Source organism: Aulostomus chinensis, chromosome 18, assembly GCF_037954235.1.
Source record: "Aulostomus chinensis isolate RoL2024-O1b breed Wild chromosome 18, RoL_Achi_v1.0, whole genome shotgun sequence".
Classification (NCBI taxonomy): Eukaryota; Metazoa; Chordata; class Actinopteri; order Syngnathiformes; family Aulostomidae; genus Aulostomus; species Aulostomus chinensis.
In genome coordinates this window covers 13,321,434-13,349,286 of record NC_141337.1, presented here as the reverse complement: position 1 = coordinate 13,349,286, position 27,853 = coordinate 13,321,434, and the positions used below count along the sequence as shown (strand labels likewise).

The following is a 27,853-nucleotide window of genomic DNA, read 5'->3' as shown; positions in this document are numbered from 1 at the left end:
TAAAACACAGAAAACAGTTGTGTCCATGAATATTACACCACCTCCACGGCTTCACATGTCGAATAGTTTCACAATGATATTTTTATTAAAAGGAAAGAAAACTCCAGGATGTTAAACACACTGTTACCTGTGTGACTTGCTCGGTGTGTGTGTGTGTGTGTGTGTGTGTGTGTGTGTGTGTGTGTGTGTGTGTGTGTGTGTGTGTGTGTGTGTGTAACATGTCTTGTTACTGTCAACAATCTTTTGTCCTTCAGCTCCTCGGTACCTTTCCTGTCAGCATCCTCTTGCTTCTTCCTTTGTGCTTTTCATGTTCGTTCGTTCCTGGTGACAGTTTATATCACCAGCCAGACAACATAGAAAACGGCCTCTTATTTTGTTTAACTTCTGTATTCTTAATATTTTCCACGTCCACAGGTGGTTTCTATGGGTCTATATATGGGTGAGCAGGCATATTTGAAGAGCAGCTGGAACATTCTGGATGGCTTCCTGGTTTTTGTGTCTTTAATTGACATTGTTGTGTCAATGGCTGGTGGAGCTAAAATCCTGGGTGTCCTCAGAGTGCTCAGACTGCTCAGGACCTTACGTCCCCTCAGGTACGGACAAGGCATTGCTATTTTTATTTCTTTGTGGATAATTAGAATCTGTTGACTGTGATGAAGTCTGACAGCTCTGTTTGGTTTTCAATTTCAAAATATTTTTTGTCCAAATACTTAAAAAAAAATCCATTTAAAAATGAATGAAAACAACCATATGTACTTTCTTCTATTTTCCTCTGACCTCTCTAGTTTCCCCTCTAGTAATTCAGCCAAATCAGTGCAATAACACAATTTTAAAGCCTACTTAAATCTCCACTCTCTCTTATAGCCCCAGCAAAGCTATAGTTGATAGTTTTTCCCTCATCTTATTTTTTTCCCCCCTTCAGGGTGATAAGCAGAGCTCCAGGACTGAAGCTGGTGGTGGAGACCCTCATCACCTCTCTGAAACCCATCGGCAACATCGTCCTCATCTGCTGTGCTTTCTTTATCATCTTTGGCATTCTTGGAGTTCAGGTAGGGAACAAAAAGCCATCTCCACCATATGCCATGCATCCATTATTCATTTCTGCTTGCATATTAATCATTTTACCTTACTCATCCTAGTTGCTTGCACGATGATTCATCAGCTGATGGGATCTTTGAGCATTACTTCGTTTAGTACCGTCCTTTCATCCCATCCGATGGGGCTTCCTCTGATTGTTTTATGCAAATATTCAGATGGTATCAACATCTTATCTCATCATTCTAGCTCTTTAAAGGCAAGTTCTTCTACTGCTTTGGCCCCGATGTCAAAAATATCACCAACAAGTCAGACTGTCTGCAGGCAAACTACAAGTGGGTCCACCATAAGTACAACTTTGACAACTTGGGACAGGTTAGTGTCTTTTGTGTTGATCAGATTTGCATTGCAATATCCAGAAATGCACAAAAATATGTATGTTTTTCAATAAAGGGAGAACAGATCTCCTCATCTGACCTTTGTCTGCCTCCTATTTTCCAGGCTCTTATGTCCCTGTTCGTACTGGCCTCCAAGGACGGCTGGGTCAACATTATGTATCATGGCCTGGACGCTGTAGGTGTGGACCAACAGGTACTGTCATCTAAGCTACAAACAACTTTTTAATAAGCAAAGAACAGGTAGATTGTACCTCTCCTGCTAACCCTCACTCTTCTTTCCTCATCTTCTTGTCTCAAATCGCACCATGGTAGCCGGTGACCAACAACAACCCATGGATGCTGCTCTATTTTATCTCTTTCCTACTCATCGTCAGCTTCTTCGTCCTCAACATGTTTGTCGGTGTTGTGGTAGAAAACTTTCACAAGTGTCGCCAGCACCAGGAGGTGGAGGAGGCCAAGAGGCGGGAAGAGAAGCGTCAACGAAGAATGGAGAAGAAGAGGAGAAGTAAGACGGAGGGATGAGAGGACAGGGATGGCAGGAAAGAGTAGGGATTTTCTTTTTAAAAAACACCTTTTATAAACACAAAGTGCCTGACAACAAGGGCTTCGCTAGTTAATTCTTCCCTCTTTCTACTCTGACACATCACAAGACTCATCAGGCATTAGTACAGTATGTGCAGCTATGATCAAGACTGAGGAGAAAGTGTGCAGTAGAAAGAAAGACGGATACACACAGCCTGTGACATTATTGCTAATACACTCAGCTGTGTCACATGCACATCTGTTGGTAGTGCAACAGATAAAATATGAGCCTCTGCAGGTTTTTCCTGGAGAAATACAATCCAACAAGAGCAGGGATTGATTTTAATGTAAGATGTATTTGTGGTGTTTTAGGTTGTGGTTGCCTTCCCTTTTTTTTAATCACCTTTACCGCTGATTAGTAGAGAGAAAAGACGATTCTGTGTCCTCAACATGATAGAGAAACAGGACACAACAATATCACACCTGCTTTAGTCCATTGAATCCAAACTCCGTTCAGAAAACTGGCGATTTTAAACACGTTTTGCTTGTCCTCACAGGGAGCGACATAGCAGAATGAATTCACGGAGTGTATGAATCAGCATGATGTAAATACTTAGGCATTATTTTTGATTCACTTCTTGCAATTAAATCACAGCAATCTCTTAAGTTGTAAGCAGACAGCTGTGAAGCTCACGGGGCTGCGTGTGTGTGTGCACCTCGCTCTCTGTGAATCACTTTTCCTGTAAGTTTTGTCATTTTAACTGCCTCCTGATAAAGTTATGGACCCGTACACGGCAGGGTTTAGTTTTCCCACTTGACTTGGTAGAATGGTTATATTGCTCATGGTTGGTGATGGAATGACACCTCCCCTAACATACAAATATACAATATTCAAATGTTTGTTTGTTTTTCCCCAACAGAAGCCCACAAGCTTCCCTACTATGCCAGCTACGGCCACATGCGTCTGATGATCCACACACTGTGCACAAACCACTACCTGGACCTCATCATCACCTTCATCATCTGCATCAACGTCATCACCATGTCCTTAGAGCACTACAATCAAACTCATGTAAGAAAGAACATCTGCGGCTGAGACCCAGAGCTCTATATCTCATTGGTGTAATTTATGAAAAGTCTTTGTGGTTGTTTTCACGCACCGTAATTTACATAAAGCCTTCAGCTCCGTAGCAGCAGCCCATGACTGATGAACCACGCTGAAACCGTATCAAGGCTCGGCGGCGTGCGTTGTGAGGAGCTACAGTCCTGACAAAGGAGCTGTGATTGCGATGCTGATTTGCTGTCAGAGTGGCTGTGTTAGCTGTACGCTACATGTAGACGTCCGTTCATGTGTCTGGAACCCGGAAGCATTTTTTTAGTGAGGGAGGCAAATCTTTGCCATAAGATACTTGTTTGACCTTTAAAAACAGATTAAGGTTTCTCAAACTGAATGAGCATCAGATAATTATCACATGTCCTTTTGTTTTCCTCTAATTATATGTCAGCTATATCTCTTGACATTTGGTAGCCTCCCATGTGTCAGAAGCTCATATTTAACTGCTTCATTTCTGAAAGGAGGAAAACAAAAGCAAAAATAGTCACCATCAGGAAGCTTTTAATATCAAAATTAAAAGATGCTCCAGACTGTTTAAACGGTGTGTGATAACAGTTTATCTTGAAAATGTGTTCAGGGGCATAATGTGTGAATGTTGCTATGAATGGAGGGTGCTTTGTTTTTGCTCCTGGCGTACTTTGTTTAGGAACTATTCCAGTTTCACAGTTTCTCCCTGCGACTGATACAGCAGCTCACTACACACACACACACACACACACACACAACTTAACTCTCTCTTTTATCAGTCTCTAGATCTGGCCCTGAAGTACTGCAATTATTTCTTCACCTCCACGTTTGTGCTGGAAGCTGTGCTCAAACTCATCGCCTTTGGCTTCCGACGCTTCTTCAAAGACAGGTGCAGAGTGTGTTGCGTCACTGCATGTCTGTATGTAAATGCAGCTGTCATTTATATTTCTAACGCACAATAGTTTAGCATGCTGCAAAAGTCAGTCATCCACTTGGGGATTAGTTCATCCGTCCAGAAGTTGCATAATGATTGTCAGCCATTTCTCTCTGAAGCCCTTTAACCCTGATGCAAGTTCCTTTTTTGGATTAAACTAAACGAGCTTTTTATTTCCAAACAGTTGGACAGTTAATGTCACTAAAAATACGTCTCGTATTGTGTTTCTGTCTACTCAGCTAAATCCTTTATCACATATGTGATGAGAATAAAAGCCATAGCTCAAGCCACTTGCAATAATCTCTTTTACTCTAAAAACCGCCAGCTCTCCTGCCCCACCACCCAGCGCTGCAACTGTCGCATAGATCATCACGTGCAACCTCTCAAGAGTGGATTTAGTGAGGCTCCAACGTGTGTTCTTTAGGTTGTGCAATTTATGTTAATAGAAGAACGATAAACACCAAATTATGGAGGGAACTCTTTTTATTCCCTCTTCACCGAGCTCTCTGATACATGATTGCTTTGATTTAAATGCACACGTACAAATGCACACAAACGAGGAGAGATCTGAATAATATCTCTCAGTGGTTTGTATGTCCTTAGTGGCAGTTACAAGAATAATTGACCCTAAATATTGTTTGATTTATTTTAAAACATTCAATGCTTCAGAAAACACAATAAAACACACATTTAGTAAAGGTTATAGGCTGAGAGACTTGTAGTTTTTTACCTTATTAGAAGATGGCTGGAGTTTTATGTTACATGTGAGCTGGCTGTTGCCACCAAGTTGACATATTTACGACAAGAAGATTTACTGTTGTCCTTGTATGAAATGGGCCTTATTATGACACTGTCTCATTTAAATATTCTAATATCAGCGGGTCATTATTAACATCCATCCATTTTCTCTACCGCTTATCTGTTAAGGTATTTTTAACATTAGTGTGTATTTATGGTCCAAAAGCTCCTACTACAGCTCTGTAGTCTATGTTTCTAGCTACTTTTGTCGGCAGAAGAGCCTGTTGTGTGGTGATTGGCTAGCTGCAGGGGTGGTTACAATAGCAACGGAAGCCCCTTGTGATGCGTTAAAGGGCACCAACTCTGAACAGCACATTGAATCACAAGACGACACAGCAAGCCACCCCACACCAAAATGACTTGTTTCTCCTATTTGTGTGCTCATAGGAACATCAGATACTCGAATTTGCTCAAACTCTGAATAAGTCCATTTGTATTGCCCCTTTAATTAGCTTCAAATAATTCCTAATTGAAAGTGTAAACTAATTTAAGGGGTGAAGTAGTGTAAGTCATTCTGTTTAACGTGATTGAATTGTCTATTAGTGGTGTGCATGTGATAGCAGGTCTCGTACGGATTGTACTGACCTTTGCTAGACCTCCATGGACACCTTGCACTCCCACGTTCATTCGCTCAGGGCCCAGACTAATTGATTAGCTTCAGTCCCAGATGCGCACGGTGATGAGACTGATGTCTTATTCTTTCCAGGGATATGTGATGACTAATTAAAGTCAGTTACGGATTTGGGAGCTTATATTACACTGATGGCAATTTAATGTCATTGAGCTATTTCAGTTAGTGAGGAGACAATGGGACTACGGGAGATAAGGTGGCAGAGGAGGAGAGACGGATAATGTATAGGAAGGAAGTCTGGACCAATCAAATAACGGAGAGAATAAATGAGTGATGGAATGAGAAAGAGACGGATATAGAGAAAATGGATCGCACCTTTATCAGCTTTCTCTTTAAGCAGGTGTCATTGAGCATAGTGTGATTTATTGGATTGGGGGTGACTCATGCTGGCCTTAGACAGGTCAGTGGAGTAACAGGACACACACACACTCACACCCAAACACACTGTTCCACTGACAGAACAGCAAGACCTTTAAGTTTGCAGGTTAATGTGTGTGTTCTGAGGCAGTCAGTGAAGAAGATGTGCACATTAATTCAACATGTGGTGAGTAGCGGGTATCTGATATGTTAAATGGAAACTTTTTCAGTAATGCCATCGTCACCAGAGCCAGAGAAGAAGATAAATACTCTTCTCTCCTCTGTGCGTGTGGTAGGGACCTGAGACCCACAGAGACCTGCTGATCGCTAATTAGCTTAGCTCAATGAATGTCTGTGGATGTGCTGTGTTGCAGAGTTCTGTCAAAAGTCACCAAATACAATTTACTCCAAAAATGTATTTTCCTTTATTAACAGATGTAGGGATCTGTACATGTACTATGACATAAGAATTAAAAACCCCAACACTCTCATTTTAGAATGCAAAACCAAACTACTTTCCTGACTGGGCGCAGTAATTTGATGCAGCACCATGAAACTTAAGCAGATGAGGGACTACTGATCTTGTCTGACTGTATAAGAGAGGATGAGGATGATACTTTTGCACAAACAAAGACTCTGAACCTGATCTATTCATACCAGAATGCAGAATGGAGGAAGTACAGGTTTTAGGAGCTTAGCCGGCAAGATGGAGAAATGCTAACCTGCCCATCTGCTGCCATTCATTGTGCAACGCTAACTAGCCATCAGACAGTCTCTGTGGTTCTAGGCTTACTGATGCGACACAGAGGTGTGTGTGTGTGTGTGTGTGTGTGTGTGTGTGTGTGTGTGTGTGTGTGTGTGTGTGATATGATTGTGCTTTTTTCTGCATTACATGATTTTGTTGACATATGTGCATGCTTGTGCTAGGTGGAACCAGTTGGACCTGGCCATTGTTCTCCTGTCAGTGATGGGCATCATCCTGGAGGAGATAGAGATCAGTGCTGCCTTGCCCATCAACCCCACCATCATCAGGATCATGAGAGTCCTTAGGATCGCTCGAGGTACACATACATTACGACTTGTGTGTGATATACACTTACTCACAAGTACTGTCACGAGCTGACATCCTGAAGAAATCCATCTAGTGTGTGAAATGAAAATTGTGTCCGAGCAGCTAATGTCTTGTGAGGTTGCTTGTGAGTGTGTGTGTGGTAAATTAAGAGCCTACCCTTCTACAGTTTAATGCTTCCTGTTTAGTGAGTCATTGAACCTGAGGGATGTCCATCTAAGTGCCCTCTCACACCTTCTCACACAGTTCTGAAGCTGCTGAAGATGGCAACAGGAATGCGCGCCCTGCTGGATACGGTGGTCCAAGCCCTGCCTCAGGTATACACTCACATACACATTCAGGCATACACATACTTTTATACTAACTAAACCGTTTCAAAAACTAATTTGTGCCTTCCTCTATTAAAACCCTAAATGCTGTTTTTCGAGGCTGTAGGGGTTGTGCAGCTCCATGGTGTTCTTATCATTGCTTTTATGTGCAATATGTGGGATTTGGGTTTAATTTGCTGTCTATTCTAGGCTCAGTGAAGGAGTTGGCCAGTCTCAATCAACAGTGTGATACCCCCCCCCCACACACACACACACACACACACTCCCACCCAACACACATACACTACCACCAACCCACCCACCCAAATCTGTCGCAAATCTAATAGATGACTCATGTATGCTTCAGACTGGTAGACTTGCGCACACCCACGAGCAAGCGTGCGCGCGCGCACACACACACACACACACACACACACACACACACACACACACACACACACAGAGGCTTGTTTTCTCTTTCAGCACCATGGAGAGTACCCAGCCACACTCCGAGTCCACAGTGTGCTACTTAAACCTGTTCATTTAGCGGTGATGTGACAGACTCACATTCCCAAGGACTCAAAGTTCATCTCTCTAGAAATGCCTCATTATTCTTACTGACTGGAAGAAGCTGCTGTGGGTACAGATGTGTGCAGGGTAGACCTCACCTCAAGAGGTGAGCAGGGCAGAAGAAATTAGTACACATAGGGTTTTGGTCTCTTTACTCCTTGCTGTCTCTGGTGCTGTGGTCATATGATCCAGGACGCCACAGTTGTTCTGAACCAGGGGGTCTGGACCTTCAATGAGTTCAAAAGATCATTTTGGGGCTTGGCAGATGATTTGATGAATTTTAAAGACAAAAACATAACAAAATGTAGCTTTTTTTTAAACTCTCCAATGCTTATAACAGAGATAATCAGCCATTTTTCTATTTGTCATAGGTTTTGTAGAATGTGAAAGAGTTCAAATGCATACTTGAAAACTACAAGAACTAGTACAATAAAACCTATGAGGACAGTCTTTAAACTAAGGCCAGGAAGAAATAAGGCTGTCGTGTTTTATTTTCAATATTCTTTTGGGCCTGATGTTACACTTATTGAAATAACCCAAAAACACTGACGTGTTCTTTCAGTGTCTGCCAGAACCTCAAGCTAAATGCTAGACGTTGCTTTGATTCTCAGTAATTTTAAAGTCCTTTTGAAAATTCTGGGGTTAAGGTCTGTTTAGGGAAAGTTCACGATTTAGGTTAAATTAATAACTGTTTAAAACAACTCAGCGTCTGAAATACACTTTTATCACCAGAATAGAATTAAATGGAATGTAATAAAATAGAATGCCTTTATTGTCATCGAAATGTATCACAGTGACATTTTAGTGCAACTCCTGTCAGTGGTAGAGAAAGAATGATAGAATGAAAGTGCAAGATAAAAGATGATTGGATAAATAAACTGAAACAAATATCCTGATGTTTCTCTCTGTATGAGTCACAGTGCTTTTATTTTGAGTGGGTTCAGCCTTGTCGAATATAAACTGATATTTCCCTCTGAAACATGAACCAATGAAACACAGCTGTCCAGATAGACAGGTGGCACAGCCGTCATGCACACACAGACAGGTGCGCGCGCGCACACACACACACAGTTTGACCCTTTGACCGTCACAAAGTAGGCAGAAGCAAACAGAGGGAAACAGGTGGTGTTGGTGAGAGCAGGTCAGTCAGAGGGGAGGAGGAACAGAATCCTTGTCTTTCTTTTTTATTGATCCCCTCTCATTAACACTGAGCCCTTTGCTCCATCCCAAGGGCGAAGGGGGAGGTAATTAAAAACGAAGGCTAATTAAACAGTCCGAGGAGGTCCCTCTTTCTTTCTCTCTCCCTCTTTCTTCCCTTCTCTCCCTCTCTCGCTCTCTGTGTATGGGTGAATACTGAAGTAGTGGAAGAGACTGAAGTGAAAGCATTACACCTGGAGAGAGATTTAACCCGAGCTTTTATTACACTATATTTCACTGTGAAAATGAAACGGCCAGCTGCCAACTTCGATTCATTACATCACCTAGGATGTCGGAGATTATATTGACATTTCAACAGGAGTGTCGGGATACAGCAGAGCGAAGGAGCCTGCACATACAATCAAGGACTTTAAAACTATCATGGCACAGAGGGACTGATCTCTGCTGAAATAAACATTTATCTGATAAAAAAAAAACAAACATGATGTGAATGTCTCACAAGTTCCCCCAGCAGTTACAGTCTGTACTTAACGGACCATGACAGGACATGGAGATGTAATGAGGCGTCCGCTACTCCTAATGGATAAATTAGCTTAATAAAGCAGTGTCCTGTTAAAGGAAATGCATGTCCATTTACAAAAAAACAAACTCAGTCATTTCACCCGCCAGCATCTTCCATTAGCCTCTCCTTCCCAACTGGTGCAAAATACAAGCAACATGCCGCTCAGGAACACTAATAGGCTGCAACATGTTGGCACTCCAGTTTAACCAATTGTTTAATCTCTTGTGTGGGAACAGTTGTAGCCGCCACTGCTCCTGTGGCAGATGTGGACACCACACGAAACGTCATTTTGGATTAAGAAGGGCCGCAGAGCAACAACGCTATCCGTAATTAGCTTTAAAATGAAAACCGTTGTTGATATTTGTGCTTCATAACAAACTGAATCATCGAAATTGTTAAAAGCAGAAAGGTTGGACATTTGTGAAGGATTAGACTTATCTTTCAAATTATCTTTTTCCCTGATGAACCATTACAAAGCACGCGCGCGCGCACACACACACACACACACACACATGCATCTAGAAACACTACAGCATCCAAATGAAAGGTTTTATGGCAATTACACCTCCATTACTTCCAGTCTGAAGGGACTCATCAGACTACGCAGCATGTAATGGGGTGTCTTTGTCAACATCAAACACACGTCTTGTACGGATGTTCCGTTGTGTTTGATGAGTGTAGATTATTTCTCTACGTGCTCTGAAAAAATCCAAAATCTGAAAGTACACCAACTAACCGCCAAATTAAAAGAAACAAAATTTAAAAAATGTCACACATTCAGTGTAAAAGAAAGCATTGTAAACATTGTAACATTGTACTTTTACCTGCTGTTGTTCTTGATTTTTCTATAATTCAGTCGGGGTTATGGTTTGTGTACTTTTGCCAAACAGTTTTTGAACACAAAATCTTATCCAAACGAATTTTAACTGCATTTTTATTGCATTTTGTAAAATGGTTTTAGCAGCTCATGTGGGATCTGTTTAAAAGAAGCTCTGGCACTATCCAAATGGTTTCCCACTGTTGTCCCACAAATGTTTTACTATCTTGTGGTCAGTTAAACAACTAATTTAAGAAAACAATGAGCTGACCAGTTGATAATGAAAGTAATTAGTCGTTGCCCTTGATTTGGAATTTGAAAAGGGATTGAGGGTAAAGCAGAACAGGCTTCTGCTGTACTGAACACATCTAGGGTGTATTTGTTGGCATGATGTTGATTATATGAGGCTTAATTACTCTGTGTGTGTGTGTGTGTGTGTGTGTGTGTGTGTGTGTGTGTGTGTGTGTGTGTGTGTGTGTGTGTGTTGCAGGTGGGTAACCTGGGCCTGCTCTTCATGCTGCTGTTTTTCATCTACGCCGCCTTAGGAGTAGAGCTTTTTGGAGAACTTGGTGAGTACATGTGACCATCGTCAACTAAGGTGTGTATGTGTGTGTGGGGGGGGGGGGGGGGGGTAACAATTGTTCGAATTGATAAGTGATCAAATTCGATCAAAATCGCTGTTTCTGCTGCACAACAGGGTGAATATTGATTCTGCAACAACACAATCAATATTTGCAAGAAGAAATCCTGGAATAAACAAGTGCACGTAAACAACTTGTCACTCAGGTGTAATGTTGTTTCTTACGTGTTTGGTAGTAGAATTCAACCACGCAAAGCAGGCCAAGTGTGGAAGATCATCATCATTTATTCTCAAAACTGCAGGTGTCATTTACTCCACAGCGTATCCAGATGTGGTCGACGGATTAGCAGCTGTATTTTAGCAGCGACATCTTCCATCTTTCTCATAAAACTAAATCCGCACTTCATGAACATTTGCTGGTGTCCATCTCGCCACTGCCTGTCATTTTTTTTAAGGAAATGAAGAGCAGGAACAGGAGAGGACACTGACGTTTAGTTTGAGCGAGGGGGCGGTGGCGGCGGCGGGTGTCACGTCATTTACAGAGAGAAAGGCGTGCAGGGGGAGTGAAAACAGAACAATGTAACGACAAGAGCCTCTGCATTGATGCCAGAGATGACGTCCTATCAGACCTATACAAACGCTAAAGGATGAACATGTGATTCACTTCCTGTTGCTGAATGTAAATCCATGTCATTACATCTTAAACCCCGCACACTTTTATAAGCAGTCACATGATGTAATAAGGAAGTCACTGCAATGCTTCAGTGGTAATTTGTTGTTAAAGGGCTAAGTGGATATTAAGGCCAATATAATTGGATGCTTAAACTTTATATAAATCATCTGCAGCAGAGTTTATTCACGGAGTTTGAATCTTTGGGGACGGACTTCTCTTTCACAGTTGACGGGCTTCTCTTTGATTTAAAAAGACAATGTCGGAATATTAAAGTAAGTAAGAAAGTAATGTTTGTCCCGGTGGGTAAACAGAATTATGTTAAGGAATTAAAGTAAACTTGTGCACATAAACACAAGGATTCTGTAAGCTTTTTTTTTCCCATTGTCATTTCCTGTCAGCAGCTCTCTTTCTTACAATCAGACAGCCGTTAGGGAGTCAACCCCTCTCTGTAGTATAATACATAATCGCAGTCCTAAAATATCCACATTGAAGTGGGAAGACACAGTATATCTTCCAAACTGTCGCATTTCCCTGGTGGAGGAGAAAAAGGATTAGTGGCAAACGCATGTGTCTCTTTTCTTGGGGCCGTTTCTGAGATTATCATGGGATATAAGCTCAAAGACAAACACTGCGTTTGGTGGCATCGCTGCTGATTTGAGAACAGACTTGAGATGTCTTGTTTGGACAGGCGTCCAGGAAGCTTAGTGACCGTAATGTTGCATGTTTGCTGCAGCTTTAGAGAGCAATGTCATATTAAATAGTGAAACAGTGGATGTTAATGCTTCTTGTCAATGTTAACATCCAGAGTAATTTTCCCCACTTCTTTGGTTATCCCCGCCGTCCTAACACTACTCCCCTCATCTTTGTCCTCAGTTTGCAATGAAGACTACCCGTGTGAGGGTATGAGTCGTCACGCTACCTTTGAAAACTTTGGCATGGCCTTCCTTACCTTGTTTCAAGTCTCCACAGGCGATAACTGGAATGGCATCATGAAGGTAAATCCATCAACAGAACTCTCACAGTACTAAAAACCCGCTGCTGCCGACCTAGATGTTAAATTCATTCTCAATAATACTCAAAAGACAAAATTTACCTACAAAAAATGCAAACCAGATGCATATAGATCTGGCCTGAACACACGTCTCCCGCCGCTAACGGCTCTCAGCACTCCCTGCCACACCGAGGCTGTGAGGGGAATAGAGATGATGCGGATGCAAGCTGGGAAAGGGCAATTAAACACACAGTGGATACAGGCGTGGACGGTAGTCGGGCGTGACGGCCAGCGAGATGCTCGCCTCTCTCAATCTCTCAGTGTCCTTTTAGTGGTGAAATTACTACCTGGGCTGTGAGAGCAGGTAGAGCTGCTTTGGTTAAGTAAGGAGCAGATGAGGCAGGGAGGTAATTAGAGGTGCAGCGATGACGACAAGCTATAATGAGGGAGAGAGAACAAGACAGAGAGAAAAGGTAAGAACTGACCAGTGGTTACGCTCAGAGGTAAAGGCTGTTTTTCATTCCCATCTGCCACCAAATGTGTGGTATCTTCCTTGGCCCATGTGCCACATCTCACTCAAATTTTGATCAGAAGATGGTAGTTTTTGCGTAATTCTCGGACTGAATATATAATATATATAATATATATATATATTATATATATTTTAGATGCGTGTTCTTTTCTCCATGTCTGTTTCCTCATAAGTAAAAATGATTTTTTTCCTGCCTCCTTCCCTGACCTTGCCTGACCTCGATCCTCCTCTTCCTCCTCCTCCTCCTCCTTAACCTTCATTACACCAGGACACATTGCGGGAGTGCCCACCAGATCATAACACCGATGTGGACTACGCCTGCAATCCCAGCCTTCAGTTTATCTCGCCCCTGTACTTTGTCTCCTTCGTGCTCACCGCCCAGTTCGTGCTCATCAATGTGGTGGTGGCCGTGCTGATGAAGCACCTGGACGACTCCAACAAGGAGGCCCAAGAGGAGGCGGAGATGGATGCAGAAATTGAGCTGGAGCTGGCCCAGGGCACCCTCTGTTGCATGGGCGCCCCCGGTTGTGGGGGTGGGGGGGTGGAAAAAGGACTTAACGCTACCGGTTCGGGACCCGGAGGCCCAACTGGCTTCAAGGAGAGAGGCAGCATCAGGGGAGAAGGTGGGAGGAAGATGCGACACACAGCAGCCACTGGAACATACAGCTCCCACGACTCCAACCGGACCCTGTACTCACCTGCACAGGTGAGTGTGTGTATTCCGGCGTGTAGTATGTCTGCTGACAGAGTGAGAGGCCTTGTTTTGGTGTGTGTTTGTTTTGTGTTTGCTTTCAGATGTCTTGAACTGATCTTTAGGCTCAAGACGGGCATTAATCAAGGTTTTGAGGGTTTTTTTGGTCTTTTTTTTTATTTTTATCCAGCTGCATCTCAGCTGAACGGCTTTGTTGTGCTCCTTTAAAATCATGCAACCACTGCCTGACGCAGCACTTTCTAAACCACAACAGTAGGCAGCAGTTTTCCGTTGATCAAATACAAGCATGTGCCGGAGCGATTTGATAAATAATGAACGGATGAATGAATAAATGAACATTTTGCTTTGCTATCAAAACATCCTCAAATATCCACAGTGACATATATTTCTACAGGACACTAGAAGACGCATAAGAAGTCACTGTGATGTTTCCGCTGACGCCACTAAATACTGCCTCAGTCAATGCGTTTAGAACTTTAAAGTTGGCCTACTTAAGGTTTAGCGTACAGTGCAGCTTAGTAGGAGAGTCTTCGTATAAAATCAGACAAAATAATAATAAGACAGTTACAAGTATTCTGATTATTTTTCTTCCTTGCCCGTGCTTCTCTTGAGACTGTATCAGTGCTTGAGTTCATGCAGAGAAAATAACATGTTGGATGTACGAGCTGGAAGAGTAAAAAAGAAGGAAACAATGGGAGACAATTTTGCGAGGGAGAGAAAGAAGGACAGGGAAGGTTAAACAATTAAAGAGGGAGATGAAAAAGAAAAAGTCAGATGAGAAAAAAAATGCAATAATAAAAAAAAAAAACTGTTAAAATGAGTGTAAACACATTGCAATGGAATTGAAGGCACTTTAGAAAATTAAACCAAACTCTCAACGTGATAATGGGTTTGATGACAGCCAGAGCCGCTACATACCTACTTTCATTTCCCTTATAAAACTATCTTTACTCCTTCGTCACTGAAGTCCTAGCAACCGTTGTCGGGGAGGAAAGCTGTGCAGTTGTTACCTCCATGAAGGTCATCATGAATCAGCAAGGAGCTCTGTTTTAATTTGCACTTTTACTTGAATCCTGTAAAAAGATGACACTAGCAAGACACAGGTCCTGCCAACTGATGGGCTGCACCACACTGGATATTTTTTTTTGCTGATTCAATATGCCGATATTTTACAAATCATTTGACCAACAGCTGATATTTACAGACGTCTAAACACATGAACACATTGTCAGTTTGAACAAAACAAAACAAAACAAAACACTCGGAAAAGCTCGTGAATGAATACATTGATTGTTGATTCCTCATAAAGAAGAAGAGATCTGAGTAAAACCTGGCTGATATCAGCATCGGCCATCAAACCGATACCCTTGAATATTAAAACTATTTGCTCATTCCTGATGTTCCAGAGGCCGATACATATTCTCATGCATCGCTAGTTTACAGTAGCTGTAGAAGCACAAAAGATGATGGCCTTGGCTGCTCAGCCAGGGTCCGATTTGTGTGGCAGTAATGATTACTCACTTTGCTGTCGACCAACAAAAAGAGATAAATATGCAAATGAGGCCAAAGCTATCACAAATTCAGCAGCAGAAGTGATAACAGGGAGCAGGAAGCTAGACGGAGGTTAGCAGCAGAGGAGCCGGCTGCAGCAGATTCCTGTAAACTCTTAACAGTCTCAGTCAACACTGAAGCTATAAATGATTCCACTGTAGGCGCGTTGACTGTATCTGATGATATTTCACTGAGAACACGTCAATCAGCTGGTAACCAGCAGGAATCATATTCATAGATGAGGGACATAAAACTTTAGACTGCAGTGTAGGACGAGCAATCATCATTTTTCAAATGTTTCCCAGGAAATGACTCTTAAATAAGATTTTATGATCCTTCCAACTGACCTGACTTATGGGTGAAGAGAGCGCAAGAAATCAAAGCACTTACTCGTCTATTTTGATTTCCTGAGGATTCAAAGCTCCTTTCATTTATTTAACTCCTCGGTGCTCACATGAGTCCAGCAGGCAGTCTGACACCTGCGCTTGAGACTAGTTGTACTCTCATTTTTACGCACAGTCTGACAGGAGAGACACACTTTTCATTATGAAATTGCTAATGATAGCCTGTGATATCAACGCAACAACAGACGACGATGACTCATTGGTTGCCACACACCTTTGCGGTGCTAAACTTGGCTAAATGGGGCCATTTTTAGCTCACTGTTGGCTGACAAAGGAACTTAACGCAGAGTAGGAAGAACACACTGGCAGCAGCAGCAGCAGCACTTTAACACTCTAGCTCAGCTCCCTCAGCGAGGGATCTGGCAGACCAGTTCATTGTTTGTGTGTGTGTGTCCTGGATGGGAAGGTATATGCTCTTAAATACTGACATCTTGTGCTATGATGCTTTAAGATTGTGTTCATCTACACATATTTTAAAAAAAAACAAAAACACCATGAGATGATGATGTCAAAAAATAACAGAAAACGAGACAAAAAAATCAACAAGTGCTTGGCTTATAGATCCTGCCAGCCTCCTATAAGGCAACAAAGATGGTGAGAGGGTCGAGAAAAATATGTATGGAGACCAGACTACTATCCGTATAATATAATGTTAATAGAAACAGTAGAAGAGCAAGTAAGTAGTGTAAATGTACAACATGGAGCACAAATGAGAAACAGAGCAACTGCAGACAAGTAAGATACAGCAAGACTTTAATTGCAGTCAGAATTTTTCAGAATAAAGCACCTAGTCAGCTCTGACAAAACCCCAATAATAATAATAATAATAATAAAGGATTGCTGCTTTTAATTTGAAGGCCCAATTGCTGCAGTGGGAGGGATTTTGTAGGCAACTCATCAAGATTAAAAGACTGTTATGCCTTTAGGGGGGACTAGGATATCATGCCACACCTTTTTTCCACATATCTTTGGACCAGAACATTTGTCGTTGCCCTAAACGTTCATGTTTCCTATTTAGAATGATATCTGCCTCGCAAGCACATACGTGTCTTTTTTCAAACTGTAGAATGTGAAAAATGATGGATGAGGGCTTTGCTTTCATCAAAATGAGCAGATGCACAGAACTATGATTCTACTTTTAAGTAGCGCCCTCTGATGGTGAGATAGTAGCGATCTGCTAGATGCCTAGGTCTCCCCTACTTTTACCGATATCATGCGTACAAAAGTCGGTTATTCAGTTGACAAATTGTCACATCCCTAGTAATATTCTGCAAAAACACTTTGGTGTTTGAAGGAATAAAGAAGTTTCATCAACTTTTTTTAAACCCTTTAAAGCCTGCTCAGTAATTCTAGTTTATAATCTTATCTAAGTATCTGTAGAAAGACTTCCTCACACATCAACATGAAAACATCAGATTATTATCGATAATTGTTCGGATGAGGTTTAATGATAATGAGCTGAGGGAAAAACTGCAGCTTCAACTGCAGCTCCCGTCACGTTAGCACGTACGGTGAAACACCAGGAATATATTGCAGAGGCTCAGAGACGCTGCAGCAGGTCGACACACAGAGTTGGAGAGCGTAAGGGAATAAGAGAGGAGAGATAATAGCTGAGACACTGACAGTTGGGTAGAGCTAGTAATTAATTTCAGCTTTCTTTCTCTTTCTCTCTTTCACTCTCTCTCTCTCTCTCTTTTTCTCTTTCTCTCTTTCTCTTTCAACTTCCACTCCCTGAAGACGGGCCCCATTGTTGTCCAGTAATACAGTTATTAATGGAGGCCAGCACGTAGGCCAGCACAGTCAATCAAACATTATTTTTATATCAAGCTCTCCACCTACACACAACAGACTACCTCGGGACTGTCTGTCAGCGTGTGTGTGTGTGTGTGTGTGTGTGTGTGTGTGTGTGTGTGTGTGTGTTTATGTGTTTTCAACCTGCAAAAACACTTTCATGTTTCATAAAGCAGCACAGTGTAGGTATATTTATGTTGCTGGAAGTACAGTAAGCTGTCCCTGGAGTTTTTATCTCCCTCAATTTCAAAATATGAGCCACGAGTGATGGTATAAGTCAGAAATGTGTGTTTGCATAATACATCTGGCTCCATAATCAGAAATATGAAAATAGGCTGGTGTGCGGGGACTGAAGAGGAGTGACATTGTTTCACAGTATCATTTGGGATACATCTAATGATGATGATGATGATGATGACGATGATGTAATCCAAAAATGTGCTACATTTAATTCAGTGTGTCGTGCCCAGAAATCCTTTTTAAAAGTAGGCTTTTTTTATTGTTGTTGTTGGTGGTGGTGGTTTTTCTCCCTCTGTCAGTGATTTTCTTTCTCTGTCAGATTAGTTTCTGGAGAAAACCAATCCAGCAGATAAGATTCTAGCAGAGAGGGGGATCAGTTAAGTTGCAGGGTGGGTAGAAAAAGAAAAAAAAAAACCCTGACTGATTGAGTCTAAATTGCTTGAAACCTAATAATACCCGGAGCACAAAGCAAATACTTAAAATCGTAAATTGTTACAAGGTTCTGAGCAACCTAATTGAGGTGATATATCAAATGTAATTGCAGCACTCTGAGAGCTTAAGGCTTTGATAGTAAAATGATGTGTTACTTGGCTAATGAGGGTTTGAGTCATATTATTGATGAGCCTGTTTTTTTTTTAAGCGTTTAGCTCTAAAAGCCAACAAAGTGTGTGTGTGTGTGTGTGTGTGTGTGTGTGTGTGTGTCTGTGTGTGTGTGTGTGTGAGAGAGAGAGGGAGAGGAGGATTTGTTCTGGATTATGTGTAAAGTATCTCTGATTGTGGTGAAGATTTTGTCTGTTTCCAAAACTAAGGCCTTTAATATTGTCATTTGTACCTTCATATGCACACTGGCCATTTTTTTTAACCCTTACGATGATGTATGCATTTCCCTGCGTGTTCTTTGTCCTCGCATGTCGGCATGTGCACATGATTGCGCCTGCGTGCAATACTGGTCTGCTGGCCTGCGTCCCGTGTGTATGTGTCCGTATGTGTGTGTTTGTATGTGTGTGTGTGTGTGTGTGTGTGTGTGTGTGTGTATGTGTTCCAGGAGAGCCAGTGGCTGGACAGCGTATCTCTCCTGATCAAGGATACATTAGAGGGGGAGATGCTGATGATCGACAACCTCTCTGGTTCTGTCTTCCACCACTACTCCTCTCCTCCACCTGTCTGCAAAGACTGCAAGGGCCACCCACAAGAGGTACCACCCTGAGCAAGCGTTAACACACATCCACATGCAACACACACACATGCACGCACAAACGCACATTATGGAACAGTTCATCCTAACAGCCTCTCGATTAGAGAACCATGGATTGATGCATATTTTTAACATTGTTACTTACAGAATCGACCCAACAAGCTCTTGTGCTCCTTTTAAGTTGTTGTCGTTTAATCTATTTCTACAATAACGGCACTTTGAGGTGCATTTATTCTACTAACGTTACCGTCACCGCTTCTATTCCACTGTTTTTCAGTGGCGGCCATGTTCATTTCATCCACTATGAACCCCAGGCTACGTTGCTTTTCAAGGGGGTCGTATACAAAAGGGCATTTAATATTAAAGTGTAACGTAGGAATGGGAAACAGGCAGAATCAGCCACTGATGTGATGATGACGATGATGAATCCCAAATCCAACTTTATAGCACAACAATCAAAGGTAACTCAAGATTTGCAGGGAAAGCACAATCATCAATAACCACAGTAGCAAATGTACAGAGGAGTTCAGTTCCAGTATCCTGATGCAGCATCACCTCAAGTACTCAGTTATTACTTGTGCATGTTTTAAACCATTTTGCAAAGCATAGCTCCTCCGGGTTTTTCCAGGATTTTAAAGAAGCTCAGGAATACGTACATCCGAAGTTGACTGACATGTATGAGCCTTGTTGTTTTGTTAAATCGTTTTTTTATTATTGGAGAAACATTTGACTTTCTCTTAAAGAGGATTGCAGGTGAATCCTGACTCACTGCGGCTCTGGGTTAATGAATGTGAGTCAGACAGAGCAGAGCAGCACATTCGGGCAATCAAGTACACAACAGGCAGACTGAAGTATAAACTGATTGCATATTCACAGTGTGTAGGTAAAGACGCCACGCTCCATTTACTGTCGTCATTCAGCTATGCGTCATACTTGTGGCTACGCATGTGAATTGTCTAAATGTTTACACACATCCGTCATCTGCTTTGCAGAATTGCAGTATTACGTTTTGTTTTTGTTTTTTAAACAAGTTGCTCAGTGACAAATGGTAAGATATTACTTTGCAAAATAAAAAGAAAAATCAGTGAATAGTAAAAGTCCAGATACCTTAAGACACGCTGAGTCATGCACACACGCACACACACATGCAACCATTGAGACCAGATTGCTTGCATGCAGGTTTGTAAGTTGAACAGACAAACAGCAACTTGCATTTTGCACGTACCTCCAGTGACATACACGGACAGGGCTTCATTCATCACATAAAGCAGTGGGAAAGGAAAGTGCGGTTAAAGCCTTTTGCCTATTTTCTGTGCTATTATGTTCGTGTAACAGTCAATTTCAGCCGAAAAGTAGCGCTAACTTCGCCCAAATTGTGCATATTGTCTCAAAAAAGTTCTCGTGATTTTCCCTCCTGCATCACTTCTTTGTGGCCCAAGAATACAGAAATAGTCGAGAAGGTTCATTTAGCTTAAGACTAAACAGAACTGATTGCTAAAAACCTATATACTTAATAATCAACCACTATAACCCTCCTGGTTTTACACTCCGTCTTAGTAGCGGGAAACTTGAAGTATTACGGATTATTTTTCACTCAAATCAAAGTGTTTGTGGATAAGCAATCGGACGAAGCCCCAAATTATACCAGATGATGCATTTAAGAATTTGTTAACTGACATTTCTGGACAGTTTTTGCTGTTGTTTGGATTTAGCTTCATGCTAAATATATGTGGATGGCTCTTTCTGCATCCTGGCGCCAGAAAGAAATTCTGCAGGAGGTTGAAAAAAAAAACAAATTTGTGAGCTCAAGACACCCGTTTGTGAGCACTTGAAAGACAAAGTTCACTTTTTGGGTGAAGTATTGTTTTACAGACGATATTCACACAGGATATCAACTTTCCGTGTGTGCAGAAATATGGATTAATGAGGCCTGTTGCATGCAGACCCTCATGCACCTCTCCTGATATGCATGCATGCACGCACTCACCAACACTTTCCTTTACTTGTGAGGTATTTTTTATACAGGGGATTGTGCATAAAACACAAACACTCTGTCCTGTGCCAGTGTTGTCCATCACAATGACAAAGTGCAGCGGGCCAGCTCAGAAGAAGCAATAACTGGGTTCTACACCTCCTCAAGCTGTCAGTCCTGTTTTCTGCCTGTCTGCAGATGCTGTCAAACCATCAATCTCTCCTCCCTCCTTTACATACTTCCTTCTTCCCTCCACTCCTCCAGCTATCCCTCAGTCTGTCTGTGATTTACTAACCTTTGTTATTGTGTCCGTGTGCAAGAAGATGAGTGCAGGTATGTGGCATTTTCATACAGGGTGTGTCATTGTCGACAGTTATGTGCTCTGTTGCTGTGTTTGAAAGGACACAAAGACACAGTGGGACACAATATTCATCAAGTAACCAACTTGGGATCAAGCGCAGCTGAGTCTGCAGGGAACTGTTCAATGGAGCATTGAAGGCCTTTGACATTCATTCAGCTGCTAGCATAAACAGTCTCTCCTCCAGCACACATGCAGGTTCCACATTATTCCTCCTGGCACTATTTTTAGTTTCAGAGTACCATTATGAAAGGCAGCATCAGAGTTTCAGAAGCTTTGAAAGTATAGTTCTGCAACTTAGCCAAATAAACAACGCTAAGATGTATTTACCTGAAGGAGTAACTTGTATATTAGTACATTTTTCAGGTGAAAGTAGAAGTCAGCCTGTCGTATTTATGGATTCATGGGTAGCAGCAGGTCGTATGGTCAAAGATGTCCTGTTGAGCAAACAGTTAGCTAAAATGATGTGAATAGGCTCTCCTACATTACAATACACCAACACTCTGTAAACATTCAATGGTCCCACAAGGTTTGAGAGGAGAAAAAGGAGAATAACCCAACAGCTGTATAGATGTTTCTCCGTTGCAACTATGACACAGGCTAAAATATTTACCAAATTAGTCAAAGCCCTAAATGTAGCATGATAAAAATGTTTCAGAGAAAGAGACACACTTGCCCTTGTGTGTGTGTGTGTGTGTGTGTGTGTGTGTGTGTGTGTGTGTGTGTGTGTGTGTGTGAGATTGTTGTTAAAATCCTATGTTTACCATAAATTATATTCCTTATGCTTACCATGAGTCATGCGGTGTGACCTTGAGATGTCGGTCATGCTATTTTCAACCTGACGCCCCCAAAACCATGACCTTGAAACAGCCTTTGTTTGTTGTGAGGACTTACAGGATGTCCTCACAGTGTGGTAGTTCTTCAAGGATTGGTCCACAAAAGAATAGAAAGACCTGCACAAACAAACAAACAAACACACACACACACACACACACACACACACACACACTGCTTCATAAATCTGCGTGTTGGGAGTGGCTTCAGTTGGATCTTGCCCATTTTTGTTCACGAAGCCCTCTGTGTCTTGCAGTTACATCGGGACCACCGGAGTAGGAACTTTCTCTGTACCCATTTGGCCCGTTTCATTGTTCCTTTAGAATCACAGCCAGTAATGCAGTAGCTCATAGAGCTCTTTGGAACTTCCATTGTTGTAAAAAGGCAGGGAAACAGAGGCAATTTTATGTCTAGCAATAAACGTGTCTGGTATCTAGTCGGTATCTGGGTATAATTGAACTTGATTGCATTTACTCAAAGAATTAACGTTGGTCTCCAGTGGCTCCATTGAGGTCTGATTGCACTGATTGCTGATGCACACTCGCTCCCTCCCCCTTATGTGCGTCAAGTTAATAATACGGCGTCCGTCCATGACGCCTAATCTTGGCGCTCGTTTTTACTGGTTCCCCCCGACTCTGTGAGGTCTGCGGGGCAGTGGCTCCCAGCTGTGTGTTCAGAGGAGTTTTCTTTGCAGATGTAAGCAGGATAATCAGTGGCTATTTACTTCACTGGCGTTTTACGGACGCACATTCCTGACCTTTATTTATACATGATCTATTTTTTCTTTGGAAAAAACATGTATGAACTGTCAAACCTTTGATTTTATATGTGGAAAACTGCAAGGGGAATATTCCAGATGAGGTGTATTCATGTAGCGAGATGTATGTGGATTAAAGAAGCATGATGTATTTATGCTTAAGTTCAGCATTGTTGAAATGTGTCCCAGGGCAGCTCCAGGGGTGGTTTAGTCAGTTGGAGTAAAAAAACAAGCTGAGTCTGATACTTTGGATTTCCTTGTCTTGTCAACAAACCCAGAAACCTTGTGGGAACAACCCTCACATACTGGATTTGGACCAACAACACAGACAGAATTTAGATGCCATGGGGAGGTCCATCAACCCAAATATGCAGAACTCGATATGAGCAGATATTATCCTAGCAAGTAGAATCAGCTATAAAAGTTACAGAGGGAGACTGAAACTCGCAAAATGTGCCTTTAAATTAATAATTAGCCTTGCTTCCTTGACTTTCTCTTCATTCCTCCCGGGAATTTCAGTCTTGATTTTCTTTCTCGCTAACTGATAATATATCTATCTAGGACTTATTTCATTGGATTGTTAATTCTTCTCTCTTTGGTTAGTTTTTGCTGTGTCTCCTTACAGTAGCACCCACATATTTCTTGCCACGTGCTAGCATATGCAGCAATAATTCAGAACCACTTTAAAAGCTATGATGGCTGTGTTTCCTTCATCCTGATCAAACAAGCTTAACTCAAGCTGAATAAATAAAAGCAAGAGAAAGAGTTGGAAGTTGTAACTTCTCTATTAGTCTTTGTTCAGTAATTTATTTTTACTTTTATTGTCTGGCAGTGAAAGCACTGAGAGACACATTACCATAAACACAACACAAATATTTGTATTTTATGTTTATGCTTGAGAACAGAAAGAGTTGGCCACTGGAGAACATTATCAGGTTTTGGTGCTGTTACAGAAGCAATCCCTGATGGGGAAAAACAAAGCAACAATTCACTCTCACTTCCATATACTGCAGTTACTACGCACAAAATAATTCTCCATGAATACATCTGGCCTGGCTATCACATGCAGTCTTTCTCACTCTATAAATGTTTTGTGACACCAGGAAACATTTGTTGGGTTGGTAATTATAAAGCCGTGTCATAACATCTTGAAATCTCTCACACTTCTCTCTTTCCAGACAGAACATTAAGGACACTTTTAATTGTCAGCAGCTGGTGAAGCGTGTCCCAGCGTGGCGGAGTTATACCTGTACTGTCTGTGGCTCATGATATTGTTACTGATCCATTAGAAATGTAATGCCTGTGGACTCAAAAGATGCAAGATACTCAAAGTCAAGATTGTTCTGTTAATTTGTGTTCTTACCGGTGACGTTTGTAACCATTGTGGTTCTCTCTCTCTCTCTCTCTCTCTCTCTCTCTCTCTCTGAGACCTGAGTAACTAAAGTAACTTCCTTGCAGCAGATCAGGATGGCAGAGATCGAACAGGCGTCGCTGAAGTCAGAGCAACTCTCAGACAAGTCCTCGTCCCCCGCCCTGCCAGATGACCTCAGCCTGGACGAACACACCACCTACCAGTTGCTGGTGCGAGAAAGCAAGGTTGGTGAGGCGAGGGAGTGGTGGAGTAGGGGGGGGGTCTTTGATGCCTGCGTGAATGTCCTTCACATATATGCATTAGCAGGGTAACAAGCAGTCATTCTGTGTAGGGGTACTGAAGTGTTGAAACAACACGTCTCCCAAATAATTTAATTTGTCTCCAGTTACTGTGTTTTAAACTCACGATTTTTTCCCCCTCCAGTAACTTCTCTCTGACTCCGGAAAAAAACACCAGCCATATATGTTAGCCTGAAACTACTAGAGAATGATTACTAACAACAGCTAAACTGTCCATTTACAGTCACGATGATGAATAATTTGAAGAAACATGTAAAGAAGTGATTTACACACCAATGGACTGATGTTGCGTGTCGTTTTATTGAGAGTTAGGTTGAAGTTCTGCTGCAAATCATCACTGAGGCTATGGCGTAGGTCAAAGGCCACGTATCGTACACCGTAGCCTACGGCGTGGCCTGAGGCGCGACCCTTAGAAGTGTAACGTGTCATGGAGCTGCAGACCACAACAGCTGTCTCATCACATTTCCTCCTACGTACCTCCACGCTGTCTCCCCCTCCTCCTCCCGTCTGAACTCTTTTCTTATTTCTGCTCACCTCAACAATTCTCAGCCACTATTGTTTGAAGTACAAGAAGAAAGTCCACACAGTGGCAACGGAGTCCCTGCAGCTAACTAGCATCTCAGCCGTGTAATTGCAGCATGACACAGTGTCACCAGCACAGAGGTTTAAATGCCCATTATGGCAAAACTACAAATCAGCCTTCACTGGCTGGAGAAAAACACACGGTTTCTTTTATCTGTGACTATAAGGTGAACTGCATCCTCCTCAGTGTGAACATTTCACCAAGTGATACCTGGGGCACCTCCTTGCCTGCTGACCCGGAGGAGGGAACTTCAAAATACTGTAATAGTATTGATGCATCAATCAATCGTGTGTGGTAATGTTTACTGAAATCAAAGCCTGGTATTATGATGGGGATGGATATTTCTTCCTCTGGAGCCATCCATGATGATACAAGTGGAAGCTCAGATACCAATCACTGAGCTTTGTTTTTTTTGCATAATAATAACAAGAAAGAGGAACCATCCATTTCCATCACATTATTTTTGTTTTCCCACACAACATGTTCTGATTCCCTTGAAACGTGATGAGGTTAAATCAGAGGATCGAGTTCTCGGCGAGAGGAAGAGAAACAAAACTGCCGGCATCTTATTAAATATTGGGATCATTTATACTTGATGTCTCCAATATAGTCACTAATAGTATAAAAAAAAAGACAATACATCAAGAATATCCTATATCTGTGCTGGCTTACAGTCCTCTACCTCCTCCTGAGATTAAGCCCAAACATCGCCTGCGGCTCGCTAACTCACAGCATTTTTATATTCCTTCTAGGAAGCACAAAACAAATGACCATTATAAAGCCGTTTCCATGGGTTTGCAGCTATAGGCTGTGGTGTGAATTACAGATACAAGCCTAACCTTCCAGAGGCCTCTATATTCTTTTCTTTCAGTGTATCAGTGGTAACTATCTGGTCTTTGAATTATCCACAGTCTCTATCCACCACAGACCTTCTCATGAATAAATCTCTCCACCCAGCTCTCCCTCAGTGCTTCCCTGGGTGGTTCACCCCCCCCCCCCTCTCTTTAGCGTACCCCCCTCTTCCCTCTTTTGACTTTATCTTTGTGCTTTCTTACTCCTGTTGTAACTGTGTCTCTGCACCTCCCTCTGGCCCCTCTATCTCCATCCCTCATCATCCCACCTTCCTAGATATTCTCCTCTGCAATGGGGTAATGCTCCTCGGTTCTGGATAGCTAGATATGCCAGCGATGGCCGAGCGTGGCTCTGACTCGCTGCTCATTAGAGGAAGGGTCTTAGAAAGGGGGGAAAGACAGAAGGTGAGAAAGGGTCTGAGGTTAGGGATCTTATTTGTCCTACAGGAAAAAGTGTTTGAATGAGAGCGCTAATTATGCAAAAGGGCATGTTCAGAGGGAGAAAAGTGGATGACGCAATGCAACGATTCAATATCGCAACCAAAAAAAGAAGAAGAATAACACACCCGCCAACACACACTCACACACATGCCTGTGATTCCCTATCTGACGGTAATTAAAATGTACGAGCTTACGGAGCCAAACTCTCCTGCTTTCATCTGCTTCCATCTGTTACAGCCGTCGCATACACTCGCAAATTTGTAGTCAAACATTTATTGTTTTAATATCTAATATTAACATGAAAAAATCAGGCCCTTTTGGCTCCTCAGTCCTTCAACAGTACTGACATGAAAAGCCGGAGGGATGATGTGAATTAGTCATGTTCGATATCTGCAGGATGCCTGCAGGGTTGCTTTCCCTCTGCAGCGTCGATCAGCCTGGCTCTCAACCTGTAATTATCATTTTATGTATGTTATAATAATGCTTATTATAAACTCAAATTGTCAATATTCAGGAGGGATGAAAAAAACATAGGCAGGCAGATTTTAGCGATATTGATGTTTATAATCATTAACGATGCACGTCTCAATTTTCGGATCATAGTTTCTTTACGCTGTGTATTCAAGCTCCCCTATAGTGTGAGAGCAAAACAATCCACGCGTATTTGAAAGTTTATGGGCATTTCTCATTGCAGAGGAGTTTCTCTCTTCACTATCAGATCAGTCTGTTCTCTTCCAGGGAAGGTGCAGCAGTGACTCCTGCAGCTCAGAGGAGGCCGCGGGCGGAGGGGTCCACCAGACCATAGTGCAGAGCCAGGTGCAGGGGCTGGGCCAGTTCTGCAGGGCCCTCAGCAACGGAACTGAGGTGGAGGCTGCATTCCAGGAGATAGAGATGCAAACACACCAAACAAATATGTGCTCACCTCACCGCAGCCCCAGTGAGTAAATCCAGTCTGCTGCACTCGCTGGAACACTTTCAAAAACTGCACAAACATCTAAATGTTTGTACCAAGGAACTAGTTCCATTTATCTCCTGCTCTAGTGTGTGGCAACCATTATGTGCTAAATCTGCAATGAATATTACAAAAATCAGCATATAATTCAAACCTTCCTGCTGAATTCTAACAGTTGCTTTGGCCTTAGAAAGAATCACTTTGGATGGAATGAGCGCATCTCCTCCTCCGACTGTAGGTGGTGTTTCCTGCAGCAACAACCAGGAGGGAGAAGGAGAAGGAGCCAGTGGCGTCTCACCGCTCTTCCACCTGCCAGCAGAGTTCTTCATCCCGGCAGGATCAGCCATCCCTGCGCCCCCCCGCAGTAGAAGTCTGAGGTTGACGAGAGGCCTTAGATTGACCTCCCCAGCCTCCTGGGCTTCACTCCGCTCCCCAGGAGCCCATGGCAAGAAGCTGTGTGCACAGGTGGGGGGAGGGGAGGACGACGCATCAAAGACAGAGAGAGAGCGAGAGAACAACAAAAAG

At 42.4% G+C, this 27,853-nt stretch overlaps 1 protein-coding gene across 6 annotated transcripts in view; it reads left to right on the top strand.

Annotated features, from left to right (window-relative positions):
- cacna1ia (calcium voltage-gated channel subunit alpha1 Ia) overlaps positions 1-27,853 on the top strand; it is a 163,182-nt gene that overhangs the window by 128,147 nt on the left and 7,182 nt on the right. For 3 of the 6 annotated variants that reach the window (XM_086186130.1, XM_086186132.1, XM_086186131.1), the window contains exons 21-36: positions 415-593; positions 923-1,049; positions 1,285-1,410; positions 1,537-1,626; positions 1,746-1,938; positions 2,876-3,027; positions 3,816-3,925; positions 6,684-6,817; positions 7,072-7,142; positions 10,731-10,809; positions 12,367-12,488; positions 13,285-13,722; positions 18,760-18,909; positions 24,289-24,426; positions 27,115-27,313; positions 27,567-27,793. In XM_086186130.1, coding sequence (XP_086042256.1) covers positions 415-593; positions 923-1,049; positions 1,285-1,410; positions 1,537-1,626; positions 1,746-1,938; positions 2,876-3,027; positions 3,816-3,925; positions 6,684-6,817; positions 7,072-7,142; positions 10,731-10,809; positions 12,367-12,488; positions 13,285-13,722; positions 18,760-18,909; positions 24,289-24,426; positions 27,115-27,313; positions 27,567-27,793 — 2,535 coding nt within the window. The remainder of the gene's footprint in view (positions 1-414; positions 594-922; positions 1,050-1,284; positions 1,411-1,536; positions 1,627-1,745; positions 1,939-2,875; positions 3,028-3,815; positions 3,926-6,683; positions 6,818-7,071; positions 7,143-10,730; positions 10,810-12,366; positions 12,489-13,284; positions 13,723-18,759; positions 18,910-24,288; positions 24,427-27,114; positions 27,314-27,566; positions 27,794-27,853) is intronic. The other 3 variants (XM_086186133.1, XM_086186136.1, XM_086186134.1) reach the window with 3 other exon arrangements.